Source organism: Salvelinus alpinus, chromosome 6 (assembly GCF_045679555.1).
Source record: "Salvelinus alpinus chromosome 6, SLU_Salpinus.1, whole genome shotgun sequence".
NCBI classification, from domain to species: domain Eukaryota; kingdom Metazoa; phylum Chordata; class Actinopteri; order Salmoniformes; family Salmonidae; genus Salvelinus; species Salvelinus alpinus.
In genome coordinates, this window is record NC_092091.1 from 46,096,824 (window position 1) to 46,117,989 (window position 21,166).

The window sequence follows — 21,166 nt, forward strand, 5'->3', positions numbered from 1 at the left end:
AAGAAGATTTATTAAAGGCCGAAACACCCACTGATTCGAAGGCACACTACTGAGGATGTGTCCCAAAATTGACATCTTAACCCAGTCTAAGAAATAAACCTCCCATGCCACTCTGTCAACATCACGGCAAATCTCATGTGAGTGCATACCATCTATTGGCACAATGGACAGTTTTAACATCTCGTCCCGTGTTTTATGATTCATAATGCTACCATGAATATGGATAATCCTGAATATTGATGAGAAAGTTAGAGGCATAAATATCAACCCCCACCCCCAAAAAATCTCCCATTATTATAATGGTGAGAAGTTAGCATGTTTTGGTGGTATGATATTTGAGTTGCAAACATTGTCACTCATCATAATTCACAATTTATTCAGGACTATCCGTAATCATGTTAGCATCCACATTAATGTAGAAGTGTTTAGTAACATTCTATTCTTATTTATAATAAAAGTGACTCTTGATGACTCTTCATTGTGTGCTAGCAATATGGAAACAAATACTAAACCCTTGACTACTCTAATACAAGCGAATCGCTCTCAATACGTTTGGTCCCCTAAAATGGGGGGACTATGTACAAAAAGTTAACCCGATATGGATGAAAATACCCTCCAATTAAAGCAGACAGTCTAGCTCCTGCTTGCAGGGATGTCACGTGTCCTCCTTATTATGAAACTTCTATTCAATCAAATAAACCTCACGTAACAAATAAGCCATTCATTTCTTTGTTGGTCAAATTCAACACTCATTGACCTCCAGACAAAAACTCCTTGCTTGGTGGGCAAAATGTTTAAAAAAAATATATATTATAAATTATAAATTATTATTATTATTATAAATAAATATTATAGATAAAGTAATCCTTCTAACCCCCCCCCCTTAAAAGAGTTAGATGCACTATTGTAAAGTGGTTGTTCCACTGGATATCATAAGGTGAATGCACCAATTTGTAAGTCGCTCTGGATAAGAGCGTCTGCTAAATGACTTAAATGTAAATGTAATGTAAATATATATATATATAAATTCCACCTGCAGGAAAGGAGACCGATTTCAGGATAGTTGGGCCTCTCACTTTACCTCTTCCTCTCAGTCTTAGTTCAACGTGCGTTTCTCTCAGATGCAGCAGATTTTGGCACTGAAGACAGTGGAGCCCGCTTTCAATCTACTCTGAGATAAGGTCTTGCGTAATTTGATCCCTTTTAGCTAGAGAATGGAAAATAATAATCTTATGAGAAATAAGTAGAAACTAATTGACCATTTAAGCCTGAAAAAAAGTGTTTTTATCAAAGACTATTCCCCTTTCATCTGGAGAGATGATTATTTCAACAACGCTGCTTGTGATTGCTCATTTTCCAGACTTTTGTCCTTGGAACATCAGATATCTCTGAATTTAATGGACTTTTTCCAGCTCCTGAAATAAATAGGTTCGACGCCAAAGCCCATCCATTCTGAAATAAATGAAGAGACCTTTGACAGCCTCAAGATGAAAGAACTAACGACACAGGGAGGTCACTAGTCCGTTTTATCTCTAGACAGATATATTGTCCACATGGGAAGCCACCACATACAGTGGGGAGAACAAGTATTTGATACACTGCCGATTTTGCAGGTTTTCCTATTTACAAAGCATGTAGAGGTCTGTAATTTTTATCATAGGTACACTTCAACTGTGAGACTGAATCTAAAACAAAAATCCAGAAAATCACATTGTATGATTTTTAAGTAATTAATTAGCATTTTATTGCATGACATAAGTATTTGATCACCTACCAACCAGTAAGAATTCCGGCTCTTACGGGCCTGTTAGTTTTTCTTTAAGAAGCCCTCCTGTTCTCCACTCATTACCTGTATTAACTGCACCTGTTTGAACTTGTTACCTGTATAAAAGACACCTGTCCACACACTCAATCAAACAGACTCCAACCTCTCCACAATGGCCAAGACCAGAGAGCTGTGTAAGGACATCAGGGTTGAAATTGTAGACCTGCACAAGGCTGGGATGGGCTACAGGACAATAGGCAAGCGGCTTGGTGAGAAGGCAACAACTGTTGGCGCAATTATTAGAAAATGGAAGAAGTTCAAGATGACGGTCAATCACCCTCGGTCTGGGGCTCCATGCAAGATCTCACCTCGTGGGGCATCAATGATCATGAGGAAGGTGAGGGATCAGCCCAGAACTACACGGCAGGACCTGGTCAATGACCTGAAGAGAGCTGGGACCACAGTCTCAAAGAAAACCATTAGTAACACACTACGCCGTCATGGATTAAAATCCTGCAGCGCACGGAAGGTCCCCCTGCTCAAGCCAGCGCATGTCCAGGCCCGTCTGAAGTTTGCCAATGACCATCTGGATGATCCAGAGGAGGAATGGGAGAAGTTCATGTGGTCTGATGAGACAAAAATAGAGCTTTTTGGTCTAAACTCCACTCGCCGTGTTTGGAGGAAGAAGAAGGATGAGTACAACCCCAAGAACACCATCCCAACCGTGAAGCATGGAGGTGGAAACATCATTCTTTGGGGATGGTTTTCTGCAAAGGGGACAGGACGGCTGCACCGTATTGAGGGGAGGATGGATGGGGCCATGTATCGAGAGATCTTGGCCAACAACCTCGTTCCCTCAGTAAGAGCATTGAAGATGGGTCATGGCTGGGTCTTCCAGCATGACAACGACCCGAAATACACAGCCAGGGCAACTAAGGGGTGGCTCCGTAAGAAGCATCTCAAGGTCCTGGAGTGGCCTAGCCAGTCTCCAGACCTGAACCCAATAGATCATCTTTGGAGGGAGCTGAAAGTCCGTATTGCCCAGCGACAGCCCCGAAACCTGAAGGATCTGGAGAAGGTCTGAATGGAGGAGTGGGCCAAAATCCCTGCTGCAGTGTGTGCAAACCTGGTCAAGAACTACAGGAAACGTATGATCTCTGTAATTGCAAACAAAGATTTCTGTACCAAATATTAAGTTCTGCTTTTCTGATGTATCAAATACTTGTGTCATGCAATAAAATGCAAATTAATTACTTAAAAATCATACAATGTGATTTTCTGGATGTTTGTTTTAGATCCGTCTCTCACAGTTGAAGTGTACCTATGATAAAAATTACAGACCTCTACATGCTTTGTAAGTAGGAAAACCTGCAAAATCGGCAGTGTATCAAATACTTGTTCTCCCCACTGTATGTATGACAGGATAATTTCATTTTGTTTTGACAATTTACAGCTATAACAATGTCACTGTAAGAGATATAGGTCTTAACATTGGCCTGCTGAATGTACACCATTGGTCCTTTGTAGCCGAGGACATTATAATGGTTAGTCATACCATATTTGATCGCAGGCCTAAATGCTACATAACACACTTGATTCTCAGATACTTAGTTGGCTAATGTTATCAACTCCTTGGGTCATGGTTTACTAATTTCAACAATCATCTTTCTAGTGATAAACACTGAGTAGACAAAACACCTGCTCTTTTCATGACAGACATGACTGACCAGATTACACAAAGAAAAGGGGCGGGATTTTAGTGAAAGAGCGGGAGACTGGAACATAGGTGAGCTGTGCTATCGTAAATACAGTATCTTATGCATTCTAAATTACCGCCCATTTGAAAAAGGAAAATGCAATAAATATTTACTCTGAGCTGCGCTTCAGTAGGTTGGTGGTAGATGGAAGACCGTATCGCCAACCCGAGTCCTCTGTCCTTTGAAGAATGTCTCTGGTGGTCACTGGATATGTGGTAACGTCGTTGTGGAGTAGACGGGATACTCTGACTGTCCTTCCTAACCTGCGTTTGTAGCAGCTGTTGCTAACTCAACGGCTAGGAGGTATCACTTCTGTAGTGAATACGAGTTCAAAGTTCATACCATTTACAACAAGTCCATGCGGATGTTGGCTTTGTTCTGTAGTTATTATCTGAACCATTCTGACATCGGATCGTCATCCTAATGTACCCGGAACAGGAAGTTATATTTTTGTCCATGGCTTATATAGTGGAGGGAGAGGGGTGTGTCTGAAAAGTTTATAACCCATGTCTCTTCACAGGGGCGGGCCCCTGGTTGAGCAGAAGCCCAAACTTATGAAAACCCAAATCTCTCATTTGGAAGCTAAAATTACATTTAATCTCTTCACAAATAATTTCATATTCAAACATTTGAATTAAACAACAATTCCATGTGAATCCGATACCTCTGACGTTTAGACTTTCCACAGTAGAGTTTGTCATTCTATCATTGATGAGAATGTGTCAGAGGGCAACCGAACTGACATAATATACCTTAAGTACCACCGCATATGTTCAGTTGGTCGGATTACCAGAATATACACTGCTCAAAAAAATAAAGGGAACACTAAAATAACACATCCTAGATCTGAATGAATGAAACATTCTTATTAAAAACTGTTTTCTTTACATAGTTGAATGTGCTGACTAAAAAATCACACAAAAATTATCAATGGAAATCAAATTTATCAACCCATGGAGGTCTGGATTTGGAGTCACACTCAAAATTAAAGTGGAAAACCACACTACAGGCTGATACAACTTTGATGTAATGTCCTTAAAACAAGTCAAAATGAGGCTCAGTTGTGTGTGTGGCCTCCACGTGCCTGTATGACCTCCCTACAACGCCTGGGCATGCTCCTGATGAGGTGGCGGATGGTCTCCTGAGGGATCTCCTCCCAGACCTGGACTAAAGCATCCGCCAACTCCTGGACAGTCTGTGGTGCAACGTGGCGCTGGTGGATGGAACGAGACACGTTGTCCCAGATGTGCTCAATTGGATTCAGGTCTGGGGAACGGGCGGGCCAGTCCATAGATTCAATGCCTTCCTCTTGCAGGAACTGCTGACACACTCCAGCCACATGAGGTCTAGCATTGTCTTGCATTAGAAAGAACCCAGGGCCAACCGCACCAGCATATGGTCTCACAAGGGGTCTGAGGATCTCATCTCGGTACCTAATGACAGTCAGGCTACCTCTGGCGAGCACATGGAGGGCTGTGCGGCCCCCCAAAGAAATGCCACCCCACACCATGACTGACCCACCACCAAACCGGTCATGCTGGAGGATGTTGCAGGCAGCAGAACGTTCTCCACGGCGTCTCCAGACTCTGTCACGTCTGTCACATGTGCATGTGAACCTGCTTTCATCTGTGAAGAGCACAGGGCGCCAGTGGCGAATTTGCCAATCTTGGTGTTCTCTGGCAAATGCCAAACGACCTGCACGGTGTTGGGCTGTAAGCACAACCCCCACCTGTGGACGTCGGGCCCTCATACCACCCTCATGGAGTCTGTTTCTGACCGTTTGAGCAGACACATGCACATTTGTGGCCTGCTGGAGGTCATTTTGCAGGGCTCTGGCAGTGCTCCTCCTAATCCTCCTTGCACAAAGGCGGAGGTAGCGGTCCTGCTGCTGGGTTGTTGCCCTCCTACGGCCTCCTCCACGTCTCCTGCTGTACTGGCCTGTCTCCTGGTAGCGCCTCCATGCTCTGGACACTACGCTGACAGACACAGCAAACCTTCTTGCCACAGCTCGCATTGATGTGCCATCCTGGATGAGCTGCACTACCTGAGCCACTTGTGTGGGTTGTAGACTCCGTCTCATGCTACCACTAGAGTGAAAGCACCCCCAGCATTCAAAAGTGACCAAAACATCAGCCAGGAAGCATAGGAGCTGAGAAGTGGTCTGTGGTCACCACCTGCAGAACCACTCCTTTATTGGGGGTGTCTTGCTAATTGCCTATAATTTCCACCTTTTGTCTATTCCATTTGCACAACAGCATGTGAAATTTATTGTCAATCAGTGTTGCTTCCTAAGTGGACAGTTTGATTTCACAGAAGTGTGATTGTCTTGGAGTTACATTGTGTTGTTTAAGTGTTCCCTTTATTTTTTTGAGCAGTGTAGTTCATTTCCCCCCAACTTCTGATGTTCCCAGAATCTCTATGTTAACCCATTGGTTTTCTTATGTCACATTAGTTATAATAGGGAGAGGGAAAAAGGGGGAAAGAGGTATTTATGACTGTCATAAACCTACCCCCAGGCCAACGTCATGACAACTTTATAGAGTCCATGCCCCAATAATTTGAGGCTGTTCCGAGGGCGCAACTCAATATTTGGAAGGTGTTCCTAATACAGTCACAGAATAAGCCAACATGATATTGTGCCGAGCTAAGAATAAAAGGTCTGTAGATACCGATGTTTACCGACTCCCTTTAGCTCGAGACATACAAGACAAACAACGAAAATAAAGGCTAACCTAGCTATCTGGATATGGGTCAGGCATGAAATATTCACAACACTGAAGGGAGGGAGGGACGCCAGTGATTGTGAAGTGGGGAGGGCCTTTGCTCCAGTGCTCTGGGTCATTATGTCAACTCCTCTCTGTTGTCAATGAAAATTATGTCATTAAGGCCAGGAGTCAATATGATCATGCCAGTAGACAAGGCAGCTTTTAAAAGGTAATGTGACCATGTTAGCAGAGATCGCATTCATGGTAAACGCTGCAGGTAGCGAGCGTTGTTCTCTACGTACTTTTGTTTGGCTCAAATTTTAGAACGGACCGTATACGGCGCTCCATCGTTCTGTTTGAGTAGGGTGTGCAGCGGCCTTTAAATGGCGCGATTTCAGATTGAATCCCAGCCTGAGTCATCACAGACAAACTGTACTCATCAAGGCCTACCTAAACCATAGGTTCTCATTTGACAGTTTCTCCAAATTGATATTTTGAATCTTCTCTCCTTTGAAATATACTGACACAGCACACACACACACTCGCTAATAAACAGCCATAGAAAGAAAGTTGGGTTGGGGGATGAGGAGCGGGAGAAATTCAAACCCTTGGTAGGTCATGGGCCTGCTTTGCAGGACACATGTTTCTGCCTACACCAAATCAGACTAGCTAGCATTAGCCCTCCATGGAAATGTCAAAGAGCCAAGCAAGCAGAAGGAAAATGTCAACAGAACAGCAGGCCCTTATCCATCATAGTGTGGTCATAGAGTGACATCATGAGTGAATGCCCTTCTCAGCTCTGATTCAGAGTGTTCACCGTTGTTACGAATCCCTTTTGGCCCGACAGTCTAGGGGGGATGGTAATGGGACCCGTAACATAACTCACGCAAAGTGTAATAGTGACAAAGTAATGGTGAAAACGAAATAACCACAGACAACTAAATTCTACCGTCAAACTCAGGGTTTATTAGTAAACACACGGTAATGGTGGGGGGGTTGGGGGCAGGAAAAGGGGCTGAGCTGGACCCAAGGAAAGAAAGAATAAGCATCCAAAAACACCCCTAAGCTAGACTAGCCTATTTCAACAACAGCTAACTAACTAACCAAAAATACAGTGGGTGGTCCGCCCAGTTCTAACAAATGTATTTAACAAAGTTTACCTACGGGTAGTGTATGCCCATGGGCGACCTGTCTGGTTACCCCCTTTTCCCACCATCAAACAAACACTCAAACATCATACCCAAAAACAATACTCACAGGTGCGGACAAAGTGACATGTAGATGCTAAACCACACAAGAGATCTAAAAAAATATGGCATTTACAGAGAGATTGCTACACAAAGAGATCGAGCTCCAGAGAAAACAACTGACAGGGTTTTTAAACCAAGGGAAAGGAAATGTGATTGGGTAGGAGAAAAGGAGCAGGTGTCTTCTGATTAGCGACTGATTGGGGAATGATGATTGTCACCTGTGAGTAGGGGAGAAGGAGAGAAAAGAAACACACACAGGATACACACAATACTTGTATCCGTAACAACCGTTCATCTTTATACAAATATGGATGGGTTTGCATTGGACTGTTTGAAACATTACAACATCTGATGGAAACATGTGCCAGGAACTACATTGTGGAAGACCCGTGCTAGGCCTTCCTCTATCCCTTGACAGTGAAAGTGATGGGTGTGTTTGCTTTTGGTGAGGCTGTCCTGTCCGTTGTTAGAATGAGAGAATCTGAATGGCACAGGGTCTACTACAGAATTAGGTTGCAGACAAGACTGCAACTCAATCTGTGATAGCGATCGACTAAACTGCAAAGGTGATACTGTTTGAGCTACTGGGGGATGGTTTAACTTCTGGAGGGCAGCTTTTTCACTTTCGGAACTGCTTGCTACTCATCCCCAGAATATAAGATATGCATATTATTAGTAGATTTGGATAGAAAACACTCCGACGTTTCTAAAACTGTTTGAATCATGTCTGTGAGAATAACAGAACTTATGTAGCAGGCAAAACTCTGAGGACAAACCATACAAACTGTCTTTTCAATGAGTTTTTTAAGAGACACCAGATTTCTAATGGACTTGCTTGCAGTTTCTACCGCTTCCACTGGATGTCACCAGTCCTTGGAAATCGGTTGAGATTATTCCTTTGTGTACTGAAGAAGTAGGGCTATCGTAAATGAGGGTCACATGAAGTACATTTTTGGAGAGAATCACGTTATGAAAAAAGGTGCGTCAGTTTGGTTTCGTTTTGTATTGAACACAGATCACCCCGTCTTCAAATTGATCGATTATTAACGTTTAAAAATACATAACGATGTATGACAAAAGTAGTTTGAAATGTTTTGGTAAATTTACATGTACCTTTTGATATATTTTGTAGTGACTTGGCGAAAGTTGGAAGCTGTGTTTTTCTGGATGAAACGGTCCAAATAAATTGACATTTTGGATATATATCGACGGAATTAATAGAACAAAAAGGACCATTTGTGATGTTTATGGGACATATTGGAGTGCCAACAAAAGAATTTCGTCAAAGGCATGATTTATATTTTATTTCTGCGTTTTGTGTCGTGCTTGCAGTGTTGAAATATCCTACTCTGTTGTTTACTGATGTGCTATCATCACATAATAGCATCTTATGCTTTCGCCGAAAAGCTTTTTTGAAATCTGACATGTTGGCTGGATTCACAACGAGTGTAGCTTTAATTTGGTATCTTACATGTGTGATTTAATGAAAGTTAGATTTTGAATATGAATATTATTTGAATATGGCTCACTGTATTTTCCCTGGCTATTGGCCGGTGGGACGTTTGCGTAAATAATAAACAGAGACTGCTGTCAGACTGTGGGATAAAAATCATAGAATTCCGTAATATTTTTAGATAAGTTATTAAATATCCAAATTAGCATCAAACGTGTTATATTGTTGATTTCCTGACTTGGAAATCTAAATTGTTTGGATTGGTTGACAACAATTGTCCGTGGATTCCTATAGATTCTACGTGGCCTATCATTGACCATAAGGAGCGTGAACTAGAGGCCGACCGATTAATATGAATGGCCGATTTCAAGTTTTCATAACAATTGGAAATCTGTATTTTTTTTTTACACCTTTATTTAATCTTTATTTAACTAGGCAAGTCAGTTAAGAACACATTTTTATTTTCAATGACGGCCTAAACGACAGATTTTTAACCTTGTCAGCTCGGGGGATCCAATCTTGCAACCTTGCAGTTAACTAGTCCAATGCTCTAACACCTGATTACATTGCACTCCACGAGGAGCCTGCCTGTTACGCAAATGCAGTAAGCTAAGGTAAGTTGCTAGCTAGCATTAAACTTATCTTATAAAAAACAATCAATGACTGTCATCGCTCCAATGTGTACTTAACCATAAACATCAATGCCTTTCTTAAAATCAATACACAAGTATATATTTTTAAACCTGCATATTAACTAAAAAACATCCAGGTTAGCAGGCAATATTAACCAGGTGAAATTGTGTCATTTCTCTTGCATTCATTGCACGCAGAGTCAGGGTATATGCAACAGTCTGGCTCTTTGCGAACTAATTATGACATAACATAACATTGAAGGTTGTGCAATGTAACAGGAATATTTAGACTCATGGATGCCACCCGTTAGATAAAATACGGAACGGAATAAACGTTTTGTTTTCGAGGTGATAGTTTCCAGATTAGCCAAAGGTATATGGTTTAGAGAGAAATAGTCGACGCGTTATAATTCCTGTATTAACTTGCGGCTGAATTTGAAAGGTGTTCCTTCGTTATTTTACCGTTCATGTCTTCCATAGAGAATGTCTTGATCTACTTCAAATAAGGTCTGTGTTTCGTGCAGGCTTAAACCGCCTCGGCGTTTTGATACCCGTGTAAATCTCACTAGGATAAGGTAATGTTTGTCAACATATTTTCATAAATCCACTCTACAAAAAAATTATCTTCGCTTATATTTAGCCAATATTGATCAGAGTTACCTTGTCCTATGGATATCTACACAGTTATAAAATTGGCGGTGTAAGCCTACACGAAACACAGACCTTATTTTAAGTGAATCTAAAAAATATCCTATGGAATAAATGAAGGAACCGCTTTTCAGATTTTGCTAGGTGTCATGGGAATTATGACTCGCACTTTGGTCGTCAATTCTTACCATGCCCATTATTAAAATAGGATTTCCTGCATATAGAAATTAGTTTTTGTTTTCAACATTCATCACAGGTAACTTAAACTCTATTTTTATTCAAACAGTTGAGAGTATTTGTCTCCTAAGCACTCTTCAGTATCATTGTCACTTCAGAGCTGTGTGTTTTACAGATGGCAGAAAAAAGCAGAGCACAAGTGTGGGACCATTACATGGAATTAGCACCAGGGAAAGCAAGGTGTCTTATTTGTGATAAAGATGTAAGCATGGGGTCAGCAACAGCTAAATCAGAAAATACCACCAACTTGTGGAATCACCTTAAGAACATCCATCCAAACGCCCATAAGGAAGCAATGATGAAAAAAGCAAACGCAAATTCTTCACAAGGGAAAAGTGATACAGACACATCGCAGGCTACAATCTTACAACTGTTTAATAAACAAGCAAAATGGCAGGACAAAGACCCAAGGGCCAAGAAGATGGATGTAGCAATTATTGAGATGATTGCCACTGACAACCAGCCATTCACAGTGATGTCTGACGTTGGTTAAAGTGGCTGGTTAGTCTTGCTGAACCCCGGTACAGGATCAAAGATGAAAAAAAAATTCGCACAGAAATGCTAGATAAAACATATGAAAGAGTTGTGATGAAAGTGAAGAATCTGGTGGCAGCAGGGAACGCTCCACACATGGCATTCACAACTGACTGCTGGTCAGGCACTACAGAGTCCCTGATGAGCCTTACTGGACATTTCATTGACAATGTCTGGACAAGAAAGCAGGTTGTGCTGAATGTCAAGACTATGACTGGACCACACACAGGAAACTACATCAGAGAGATGTTTTTGACCATGTTGGAATACTGGGAAATCCACACAGAACGTGTAGTGCTAGTCCTCAGGGACAGTGGGGCAAACATGGTGAATGGTATGAGACTGGCGGAGCTTCCAGACTTCAGCTGCAGTGCACACACCCTACAGCTTGTAATCAATGATGGCCTATCCAGTCAGAGCTGTGCTAGACATTATTGCCACGTTGAAGAGCAGTGCAACTCACTTTGACCACGCTGTACTGGCCAAACAGAGGCTGAGGGCCATTCAGGAAGAGCTTGGCCTTCCCAAACACAGCATCGTCCCAAGCAGTTCAAACTCGCTGGAACTCAACACTACACATGTTGCAGAGGATGTTTGAACAGAGGCGTGCACTGAATGTGTATGCAGGTGAATACGGACACATCAGCAGTTTGTCTGCTGCACAGTGGGACATTGTCTCTAACCTAATTGAGACTCTGGCACCTATGGAGGAGGTGACACTGGAGATGAGCCACTCCAACTCTACAGCAGCATGCATCATCCCCAGTGTGTCGGTGCTGAAGCTGATGCTACAGCAGGAGGGTTCTTCTACTCAGGGCATCAAAACTTTACGGAAGACCATGTTGGACAGTCTGACAAGGAGGTTCTTCAAGGCCGAGGAGACAAAGTGCCTGGTGCTGGCAACTGTCCTGGATCCACGTTACAAGAGCTATGCCTTCACCTCAGGGACAGCACTAGAGAAAGCAAAAGAGTGGCTGAAGGAGGAGCCTGAACTACTAAGGAAACCAAATCCCAGAGCCACAGCAGATGGGACAAGTGAAGAGGAGGACACAGATCCAGGTGCAAAAAAGCAAAGAATCCAAGTAGATAGATCAGCCACCCAGTCTGGTGGACAGCCTCTACGCTAGAATCCTTGGAAGCCAAGAGGGCAGGGCTGAAGTCCAGTGCAGTTTTGAAATTGAGTTGGAGCGTTACCTCACAGAGCCTGTCATTGACAGAAAGAGCGGCTTGCCTTTGGAGTGGTGGAAGCAGAATGACGACAGACTTCAATCACTTGCTCCATTGGCAAAGAAGTTTCTGTCCCCCACCTTCCTCGGTCCCAATCGAGTGTTCAGTGAGGTGGGGATTATTTATGATAAGCAGACTGACAGGGGACCAAGCAGACAAGCACTGCTTTCTGCACTACAACCTAAAACTTGAAGGAAAACAGTGCAGATGAGAAGGATCAGCCAATCGTGAAGAAGAAACATTTCTCAGATTAGAGAAGATATGAGAAAAAGAGGACTGTGATACTGCAATTGTCAAAACAACCAAAAAGGTTAACTGGGAAGAAATTAAGAATGAAATGTTTGGAAAAATGAGAGAGTTGGAGGAGGGGATGATAAAGATGGGTTCGATCCAAGATGGCGTAGCAGTGTAGACGTGTCTGTTTAGTCCTATTTAGTCCTCTCGTGTACATTTTTTTCCGTATTTCTTGTATATATATATATATATATATATTTTTTTTTATAATCTATCTCTTTTCAATTTTTAATTCGATTATACCTTCCGGTAACCTACCTCACCCAATGTGATACGGAATCGCTATTATTTTTTAACTTTGGGACACATTCAAGAACCCCCAGTAGCTAACCAGCTAATCAGCTACAAGCTACTTAGCCATTTTTAACCGCTGCTTGCAGCTTTTACCTTCTGCACAGACACCAGCCCTGTTATTAGCCTGGATATTACTCACCGATTTACCAGCATCGGACTGTCTCTCGACAACAACGCCGGATTCCTGCCGTAATCCCTGAGCCACTACTTCTGATCCTCACAGCTAGCCTGCAGCTATCGCAGCTAGCGCCACTGCCACGAAGCTAGCATCAGTTAGCAAACACAATTCTACAATCACAACCTCTCTTTCACCATCGCCATCCGGCTTGGATTCTCTGCCATCCGCTGTTCCCTCAACCGGCCTCCGTCTGAGCAGACCACCCCCCCGGGCTACTAACTTTAAACACCGCGTGCTAGCTTAGTGGCGGCTTCCCTGCTCCATCTACAGCTGCCCCCTAGACACTATGATCACTTGGCTACATAGCTGATGCCTGCCGGACTGTCCATTAATTCACGGTACTCCATTCTGTTTATTTGTGTTTTATCTGTCGGCTCTGTGTTTTAACTCAGGCTCTGTGTGTAGTTAACCCGACCCTCTCTGCCTAGTCGTTGCCATTTTTACCTGCTGTTGCTGTGTTAGCTGACTAGCTACTGTTATCTCACCTGTTGTTTTAGCTAGCTCTCCCAATCAAGACCTGCAATCACTTTATGCCTTACTTGTATGTCTCTCTCAAATATCAATATGCCTTGTATACTGTTGTTCAGGCTAGTTATCATTGTTTTGGTTTGCAATGGACCCCGTAGTTCAACTCTCCGTACCTCTGATACCTCCTTTGTCCCACCTCCCTCACATGCGGTGACCTCACCCATTGAGACCAGCATGTCCAGAGATACAACCTCTCTTATCACCCAGTGCCTGGGCTTGCCTCCGCTGTACCCGTGCCCCACCATACCCGTCTGCACATTATGCCCAGAATCTATTCTACCACGGCCATAAATCTGCTCCTTTTATTCCTTGTCCCCAACGCTCTAGGCGACCAGTTTTGATAGCCTTTAGCCGCACCCTCATCCTACTACTCCTCTGTTCCTCGGGTGATGTGGAGGTAAACCCAGGCCCTGCATGTCCCCAGGCACCCTCATTTGTTGACTTCTGTGATCGAAAAAGCCTTGGCCTCATGCATGTCAACATCAGAAGCCTCCTCCCTAAGTTTGTCTTACTCACCGCTTTAGCACACTCTGCCAACCCTGATGTCCTTGCCGTGTCTGAATCCTGGCTTAGGAAGGCCACCAAAAATTCGGAGATTTCCATACCCAACTATAACACTTTCCGTCAAGATAGAACTGCCAAAGGGGGAGGAGTTGCAATCTACTGCAGAGATAGCCTGCAAAGTTCTGTCATACTTTCCAGGTCTATGCCCAAACAGTTCGAACTTCTAATTTTAAAAATTAATCTCTCCAGAAATAAGTCTCTCACTGTTGCCGCATGCTACCGACCCCCCTCAGCTCCCAGCTGTGCCCTGGACACCATCTGTGAATTGATCGCTCCCCATCTAGCTTCAGAGTTTGTTCTGTTAGGTGACCTAAACTGGGATATGCTTAACACCCCGGCAGTCCTACAATCTAAGCTAGATGCGCCCTCAATCTCACACAAATCATCAAGGAACCCACCAGGTACAACCCTAAATCCGTAAACATGGGCACCCTAATAGACATTATCCTGACCAACTTGCCCTCCAAATACACCTCTGCTGTCTTCAATCAAGATCTCAGCGATCACTGCCTCATTGCCTGTATCCGCTACGGGTCCGCGGTCAAACGACCACCCCTCATCACTGTCAAACGCTCCCTAAAACACTTCTGCGAGCAGGCCTTTCTAATCGACCTGGCCCGGGTACCCTGGAAGGATATTGACCTCATCCCGTCAGTTGAGGATGCCTGGTCATTCTTTAAAAGTTACTTCCTCACCATATTAGACAAGCATGCTCCGTTCAAAAAATGCAGAACTAAGAACAGATATAGCCCTTGGTTCACTCCAGAACTGACTGCCCTCGACCAGCACAAAAACATCCTGTGGCGAACTGCAATAGCATCGAAGAGCCCCCGCGATATGCAACTGTTCAGGGAAGTCAGGAACCAATACACGCAGTCAGTCAGGAAAGCAAAGGCCAGCTTTTTCAAGCAGAAATTTGCATCCTGTAGCTCTAACTCCAAAAAGTTCTGGGATACTGTAAAGTCCATGGAGAACAAGAGCACCTCCTCCCAGCTGCTCACTGCACTGAGGCTAGGTAACACGGTCACCACCGATAAATCCGTGAATGTGCGCAGGCGCCGGAAAGAGATGGCTGCCTCGCTTCGCGTTCCTTGGAAAATATGCAGTATTTTGTTTTTTCACGTGTTATTTCTTACATCGGTACCCCGGGTAATCTTAGGTTTCATTACATACAGTCGGGAGGAACTACTGAATATACGATTAACGTCAACTCATCATCGTTCCTACCAGGAATATGACTTTCCCGAAACGGATCCAGTGTCTTGCCTTCCACACAATACTATGGATCTGATCCCAGCCGGCGACCCTGTGCGTCGCCGAAAAAGGGGAAAACGTGGCGGTCTCGTGGTCAGGCTTCGGAGACGGGCACATCGCGCTCCACTCCCTAGCATACTACTCGCCAATGTCCAGTCTCTTGACAATAAGGTTGATGAAATCCGAGCACGGGTAGCATTCCAGAGAGACATCAGGGATTGCAACGTGCTCTGCTTCACGGAAACATGGCTAACTCAAGGGACGCTAACGGAGTCGGTGCAGCCAGCTGGTTTCTCCATGCATCGCGCCGACAGAAACAAACATCTTTCCGGTAAGAAGAGGGGCGGGGGGGTATGCCTTATGATTAACGAGACGTGGTGTGATCATAACAACATACAGGAACTCAAGTCGTTCTGTTCACCTGATCTAGAACTCCTCACAATCAAATGTCGACCGCATTATCTACCAAGGGAATTCTCGTCAATCATAATCACAGCCGTATACATTCCCCCCCAAGCAGACACATCGATGGCCCTGAACGAACTTTATCTGACTCTTTGTAAACTGGAAACCACACACCCTGAGGCTGCATTCATCGTAGCTGGGGATTTTAACAAGGCTAATCTAAAAACAAAACTCCCTAAATTCTATCAGCATATCGATTGTGCTACCAGGGCTGGAAAAACACTAGACCATTGTTACACTAATTTCCGCGACGCTTATAAGGCCCTCCCCCGCCCCCCTTTCGGAAAAGCTGACCACGACTCCATTTTGTTGATTCCAGCCTACAAACAAAAACTCAAACAACAAGCTCCCGCGCTCAGGTCTGTTCAACGCTGGTCCGACCAATCTGAATCCACGCTTCAAGACTGCTTCGATCACGCAGATTGGAATATGTTCCGCATCGCGTCCAACAACAATATTGACGAATATGCTGATTCGGTGAGCGAGTTCATTAGGAAGTGCATTGACGATGTCGTACCCACAGCAACGATAAAAACATTCCCAAACCAGAAACCGTGGATTGACGGCAGCATTCGCGTGAAACTGAAAGCGCGAACCACTGCTTTTAACCAGGGCAAGGTGACCGGAAGCATGACCGAATACAAACAGTGTAGCTATTCTCTCCGCAAGGCAATCAAACAGGCCAAGTCTCAGTACAGAGACAAAATCGAGTCGAAATTCAACAGCTCAGACACAAGAGGTATGTGGCAGGGTCTACAGTAAATCACGGATTACAAAAAGAAAACCAGCCCCGTCGAGGACCAGGATGTCTTGCTCCCAGACAGGCTAAACAACTTTTTTGCCCGCTTTGAGGACAATACAGTGCCACTGACACGGCCCCCTACCAAAACCTGCGGGCTCTCCTTCACTGCAGCCGAGGTGAGTAAAACATTTAAACGTGTTAACCCTCGCAAGGCTGCAGGCCCAGACGGCATTCCCAGCCGCGTCCTCAGAGCATGCGCAGACCAGCTGGCTGGTGTGTTTACGGACATATTCAATCAATCCTTATCCCAGTCTGCTGTTCCCACATGCTTCAAGAGGGCCACCATTGTTCCTGTTCCAAAGAAAGCTAAGGTAACTGAGCTAAACGACTACCGCCCCGTAGCACTCACTTCCGTCATCATGAAGTGCTTTGAGAGACTAGTCAAGGACCATATCACCTCCACCCTACCGGACACCCTAGACCCACTCCAATTTGCTTACCGACCCAATAGGTCCACAGACGACGCAATCGCAACCACACTGCACACTGCCCTAACCCATCTGGACAAGAGGAATACCCATGTGAGAATGCTGTTCATCGATTACAGCTCAGCATTTAACACCATAGTACCCTCCAAACTCGTCATCAAGCTCGAGACCCTGGGTCTCGACCCCGCCCTGTGCAACTGGGTCCTGGACTTCCTGACGGGCCGCCCCCAGGTGGTGAGGGTAGGTAACAACATCTCCACCCCGCTGATCCTCAACACTGGGGCCCCACAAGGGTGCGTTCTGAGCCCTCTCCTGTACTCCCTGTTCACCCACGACTGCGTGGCCATGCACGCCTCCAACTCAATCATCAAGTTTGCGGATGACACTACAGTGGTAGGCTTGATCACCAACAACGACGAGACGGCCTACAGGGAGGAGGTGAGGGCCCTCGGAGTGTGGTGTCAGGAAAATAACCTCATACTCAACGTCAACAAAACAAAGGAGATGATTGTGGACTTCAGGAAACAGCAGAGGGAGCACCCCCCTATCCACATCGACGGGTCAGTAGTGGAGAAGGTGGAAAGTTTTAAGTTCCTCGGTGTACACATCACGGACAAACTGAACTGGTCCACCCACACAGACAGCGTTGTGAAGAAGGCGCAGCAGCGCCTCTTCAACCTCAGGAGGCTGAAGAAATTCGGCTTGTCACCAAAAGCACTCACAAACTTCTACAGATGCACAATCGAGAGCATCCTGTCGGGCTGTATCACCGCCTGGTACGGCAACTGCTCCGCCCACAACCGTAAGGCTCTCCAGAGGGTAGTGAGGTCTGCAGAACGCATCACCAGGGGCAAACTACCTGCCCTCCAGGACACCTACACCACCCGATGTCACAGGAAGGCCATAAAGATCATCAAGGACAACAACCACCCAAGCCACTGCCTGTTCACCCCGCTATCATCCAGAAGGCGAGGTCAGTACAGGTGCATCAAAGCAGGGACCGAGAGACTGAAAAACAGCTTCTATCTCAAGGCCATCAGACTGTTAAACAGCCACCACTAACATTTAGCGGCCGCTGCCAACATACTGACTCAACTCCAGCCACTTTAAAATGGGAATTGATGGAAATTATGTAAAAATGTACCACTAGCCACTTTAAGCAATGCCACTTAATACAATGTTTACATACCCTACATTACCCATCTCATATGTATATATACTGTACTCTATATCATCTACTGCATCTTGCCATCTTTATGCAATACATGTACCACTAGCCACTTTAAACTATGCCACTTTATGTTTACATACCCTACAGTACTCATCTCATATGTATATACCGTACTCTATACCATCTACTGCATCTGCCATGCCGTTCTGTACCACCACTCATCCATATATCTTTATGTACTTATTCTTTATCCCTTACACTTGTGTGTGTGTGTAAGGTAGTAGTGTGGAATTGTTAGGTTAGATTACTGTTGGTTATTACTGCATTGTCGGAACTAGAAGCACAAGCATTTCGCTACACTCGCATTAACATCTGCTAACCATGTGTATGTGACTAATAAAATTTGATTTGATTTGATTTGATTTAATCGAAGACTTCAACAAGCATTTCTCAATGGCTGGCCATGCCTTCCTCCTGGCGACTCCAACCTTGGCCAACAGCCCCGCCCCCCCGCTGCTACTCGCCCAAGCCTTCCCAGCTTCTCCTTTACCCAAATCCAGATAGCTGATGTTCTGAAAGAGCTGGAAAACCTGGACCCATACAAATCATCTGGGCTTGACAAACTGGACCCCCTATTTCTGAAACTGTCCGCCGCCATTGTCGCACCCCCTATTACCAGCCTGTTCAACCTCTCCTTCGTATCATCTGAGATCTGAGACCACCTCTACGCAGACGACACCATTCTGTATACTTGTGGCCCTTCCTTGGACACTGTGCTATCTAACCTCCAAACGAGCTTCAATGCCATACAACACTCCTTCCGTGGCCTCCAACTGCTCTTAAACGCTAGTAAAACCAAATGCATGCTCTTCAACCGTTCGCTGTCTGCACCCGCACGCCCGACTAGCATCACCACCCTGGACGGTTCCGACCTAGAATATGTAGACATCTATAAGTACCTAGGTGTCTGGCTAGACTGCAAACTCTCCTTCCAGACTCATATCAAACATCTCCAATCCAAAATCGAATCTAGAGTCGGCTTTCTATTTCGCAACAAAGCCTCCTTCACTCACGCCGCCAAACTTACCCTAGTAAAACTGACTATCCTACCGATCCTCGACTTCGGCGATGTCATCTACAAAATAGCTTCCAATACTCTACTCAGCAAACTGGATGCAGTTTATCACAGTGCCACCCGTTTTGTTACTAAAGCACCTTATACGACCCACCCACTGCGACCTGTATGCCCTAGTCGGCTGGCCCTCGCTACATGTTCGTCGTCAGACCCACTGGCTCTAGGTCATCTACAAGGCTATGCTAGGTAAAGTGCCGCCTTATCTCAGTTCACTGGTCACGATGGCTACACCCACCCGTAGCACGCGCTCCAGCAGGTGTATCTCACTGATCATCCCTAAAGCCAAAACCTCATTTGGACGCCTTTCCTTCCAGTTCTCTGCTGCCTGCGACTGGAACGAATTGCAAAAATCTCTGAAGTTGGAGACTTTTATCTCCCTCAACAACTTTAAACATCTGCTATCTGAGCAGCTAACCGATCGCTGCAGCTGTACATAGTCCATCGGTATATAGCCCACCCAATTTACCTACCTCACCCCCCATACTGCTTTTATTTATTTACTTTTCTGCTCTTTTGCACACCAGTATCTCTACTTGCACATGATCATCTGATGATTTATCACTCCAGTGTTAATCTGCTAAATTGTAATTATTCGATTTATTGCCTACTTCCTCATGCCTTTTGCACACATTGTATATAGATTCTATTTTTTTCCCTACTATGTTATTGACTTGTTTATTGTTTACTCCATGTGTAACTCTGTGTTGTTGTCTGTTCACACTGCTATGCTTTATCTTGGCCAGGTTGTAGTTGCAACTAGCCTACCTGGTTAAATAAAGGTTAAATAAAAAATGGAAAGACAGCATGCAGAGAAGACCACGATGGAGGAGGAGAAGGAGGAAAGAAAGAGGGTGGAAGACACAGTGAGGATGAAAGAGCTAAAAAAGACAGCCTTGGATGTTTGGGAATTTCACTTTGGAATGCATAAATGTCCGAAGACTGACGATAGCAAAACTGGACATAAAAATATGCTTGTTGAGGAGAAGGTAGCTACAAATTACTGTCAGAATGATCAACCAGCAAAAGTCAAAGTTCAAAACGACCTGGCAGGTGATATAGACTGGTCAGAGAGTGACTACAGCGAGATTGAGGAAATAATCGACAGTGACACTGAGGACATTAGTGAAGAAATAAAGGAAACGGATGAGGAGGAGGTTGAAGAAAAGACAGATATTGAGAGTGATGAGAGAACAGGAAGAAATGTGATAAGAAGTGAATGTGATGATGATAAGAGTGGGAAACCAAACATGAAGGCATGGTTGACAAAGACAATACGGACAACAACGTTGAGAAAGACAAAACAACACAAAGAGAGAGGAGGGTGAGAGAAAAGCGGGTCAAAGCCAAGACACAGAGGTGTCAAATCCAACCAAGAGAAAGAAAAGGATGACCAAAAGGACAAAGGACAGTTAGAGAGTCAGGAGGAGAAGGAGGACAGGATACTTGCTGGAGCAGAGGGAGACTCAGCATCCTCAGGAAGACCAATCGGAAACGTGCAAAGGTAAAAAATACAGTTGTTTGACAGCATATGTAAATTATCACTGATCTGTCATTAAATGTAGTGAACTCCACTGATATCAATGACACTTACCTTTTCACACCTTTGTCATCTCTTTCAGATTTTTCAATTTTCGCAGCGGCAACGGTTAAGACTCAGGGCCCAGGTGAGGATCAACTAGCAATTGAAGGAAAGACTAACGACACTCAGACAGACCAGGCAGCAAAGGTCAAAGGTGAACAGGACCTGGACATTGACTGCTCAGAGAGTGACTATGATAGTGAGGGAACAATGGATAGTGACAATGAGTACATAGGTAAAGACGAATTTACAAAGTGGAGAGTGGA

The 21,166-nt window shown here is 44.5% G+C and overlaps 1 protein-coding gene across 2 annotated transcripts in view; it reads right to left on the bottom strand.

Annotated features, from left to right (window-relative positions):
- The window catches only part of LOC139577567 (ceramide kinase-like), an 83,305-nt gene that overhangs the window by 13,765 nt on the left and 48,374 nt on the right, over window positions 1–21,166 (bottom strand). The window contains exon 9 of one of the 2 annotated variants that reach the window (XM_071404672.1): window positions 7,171–7,695. The exons of the other annotated variant lie outside the window; for it this stretch is intronic. Within the exon in view, the coding sequence (XP_071260773.1) occupies window positions 7,692–7,695 (4 nt within the window). The 3' untranslated portion in view covers window positions 7,171–7,691. Of the gene's footprint in view, window positions 1–7,170; window positions 7,696–21,166 lie in introns of those variants that run through there. 2 annotated transcript variants of the gene reach the window in all.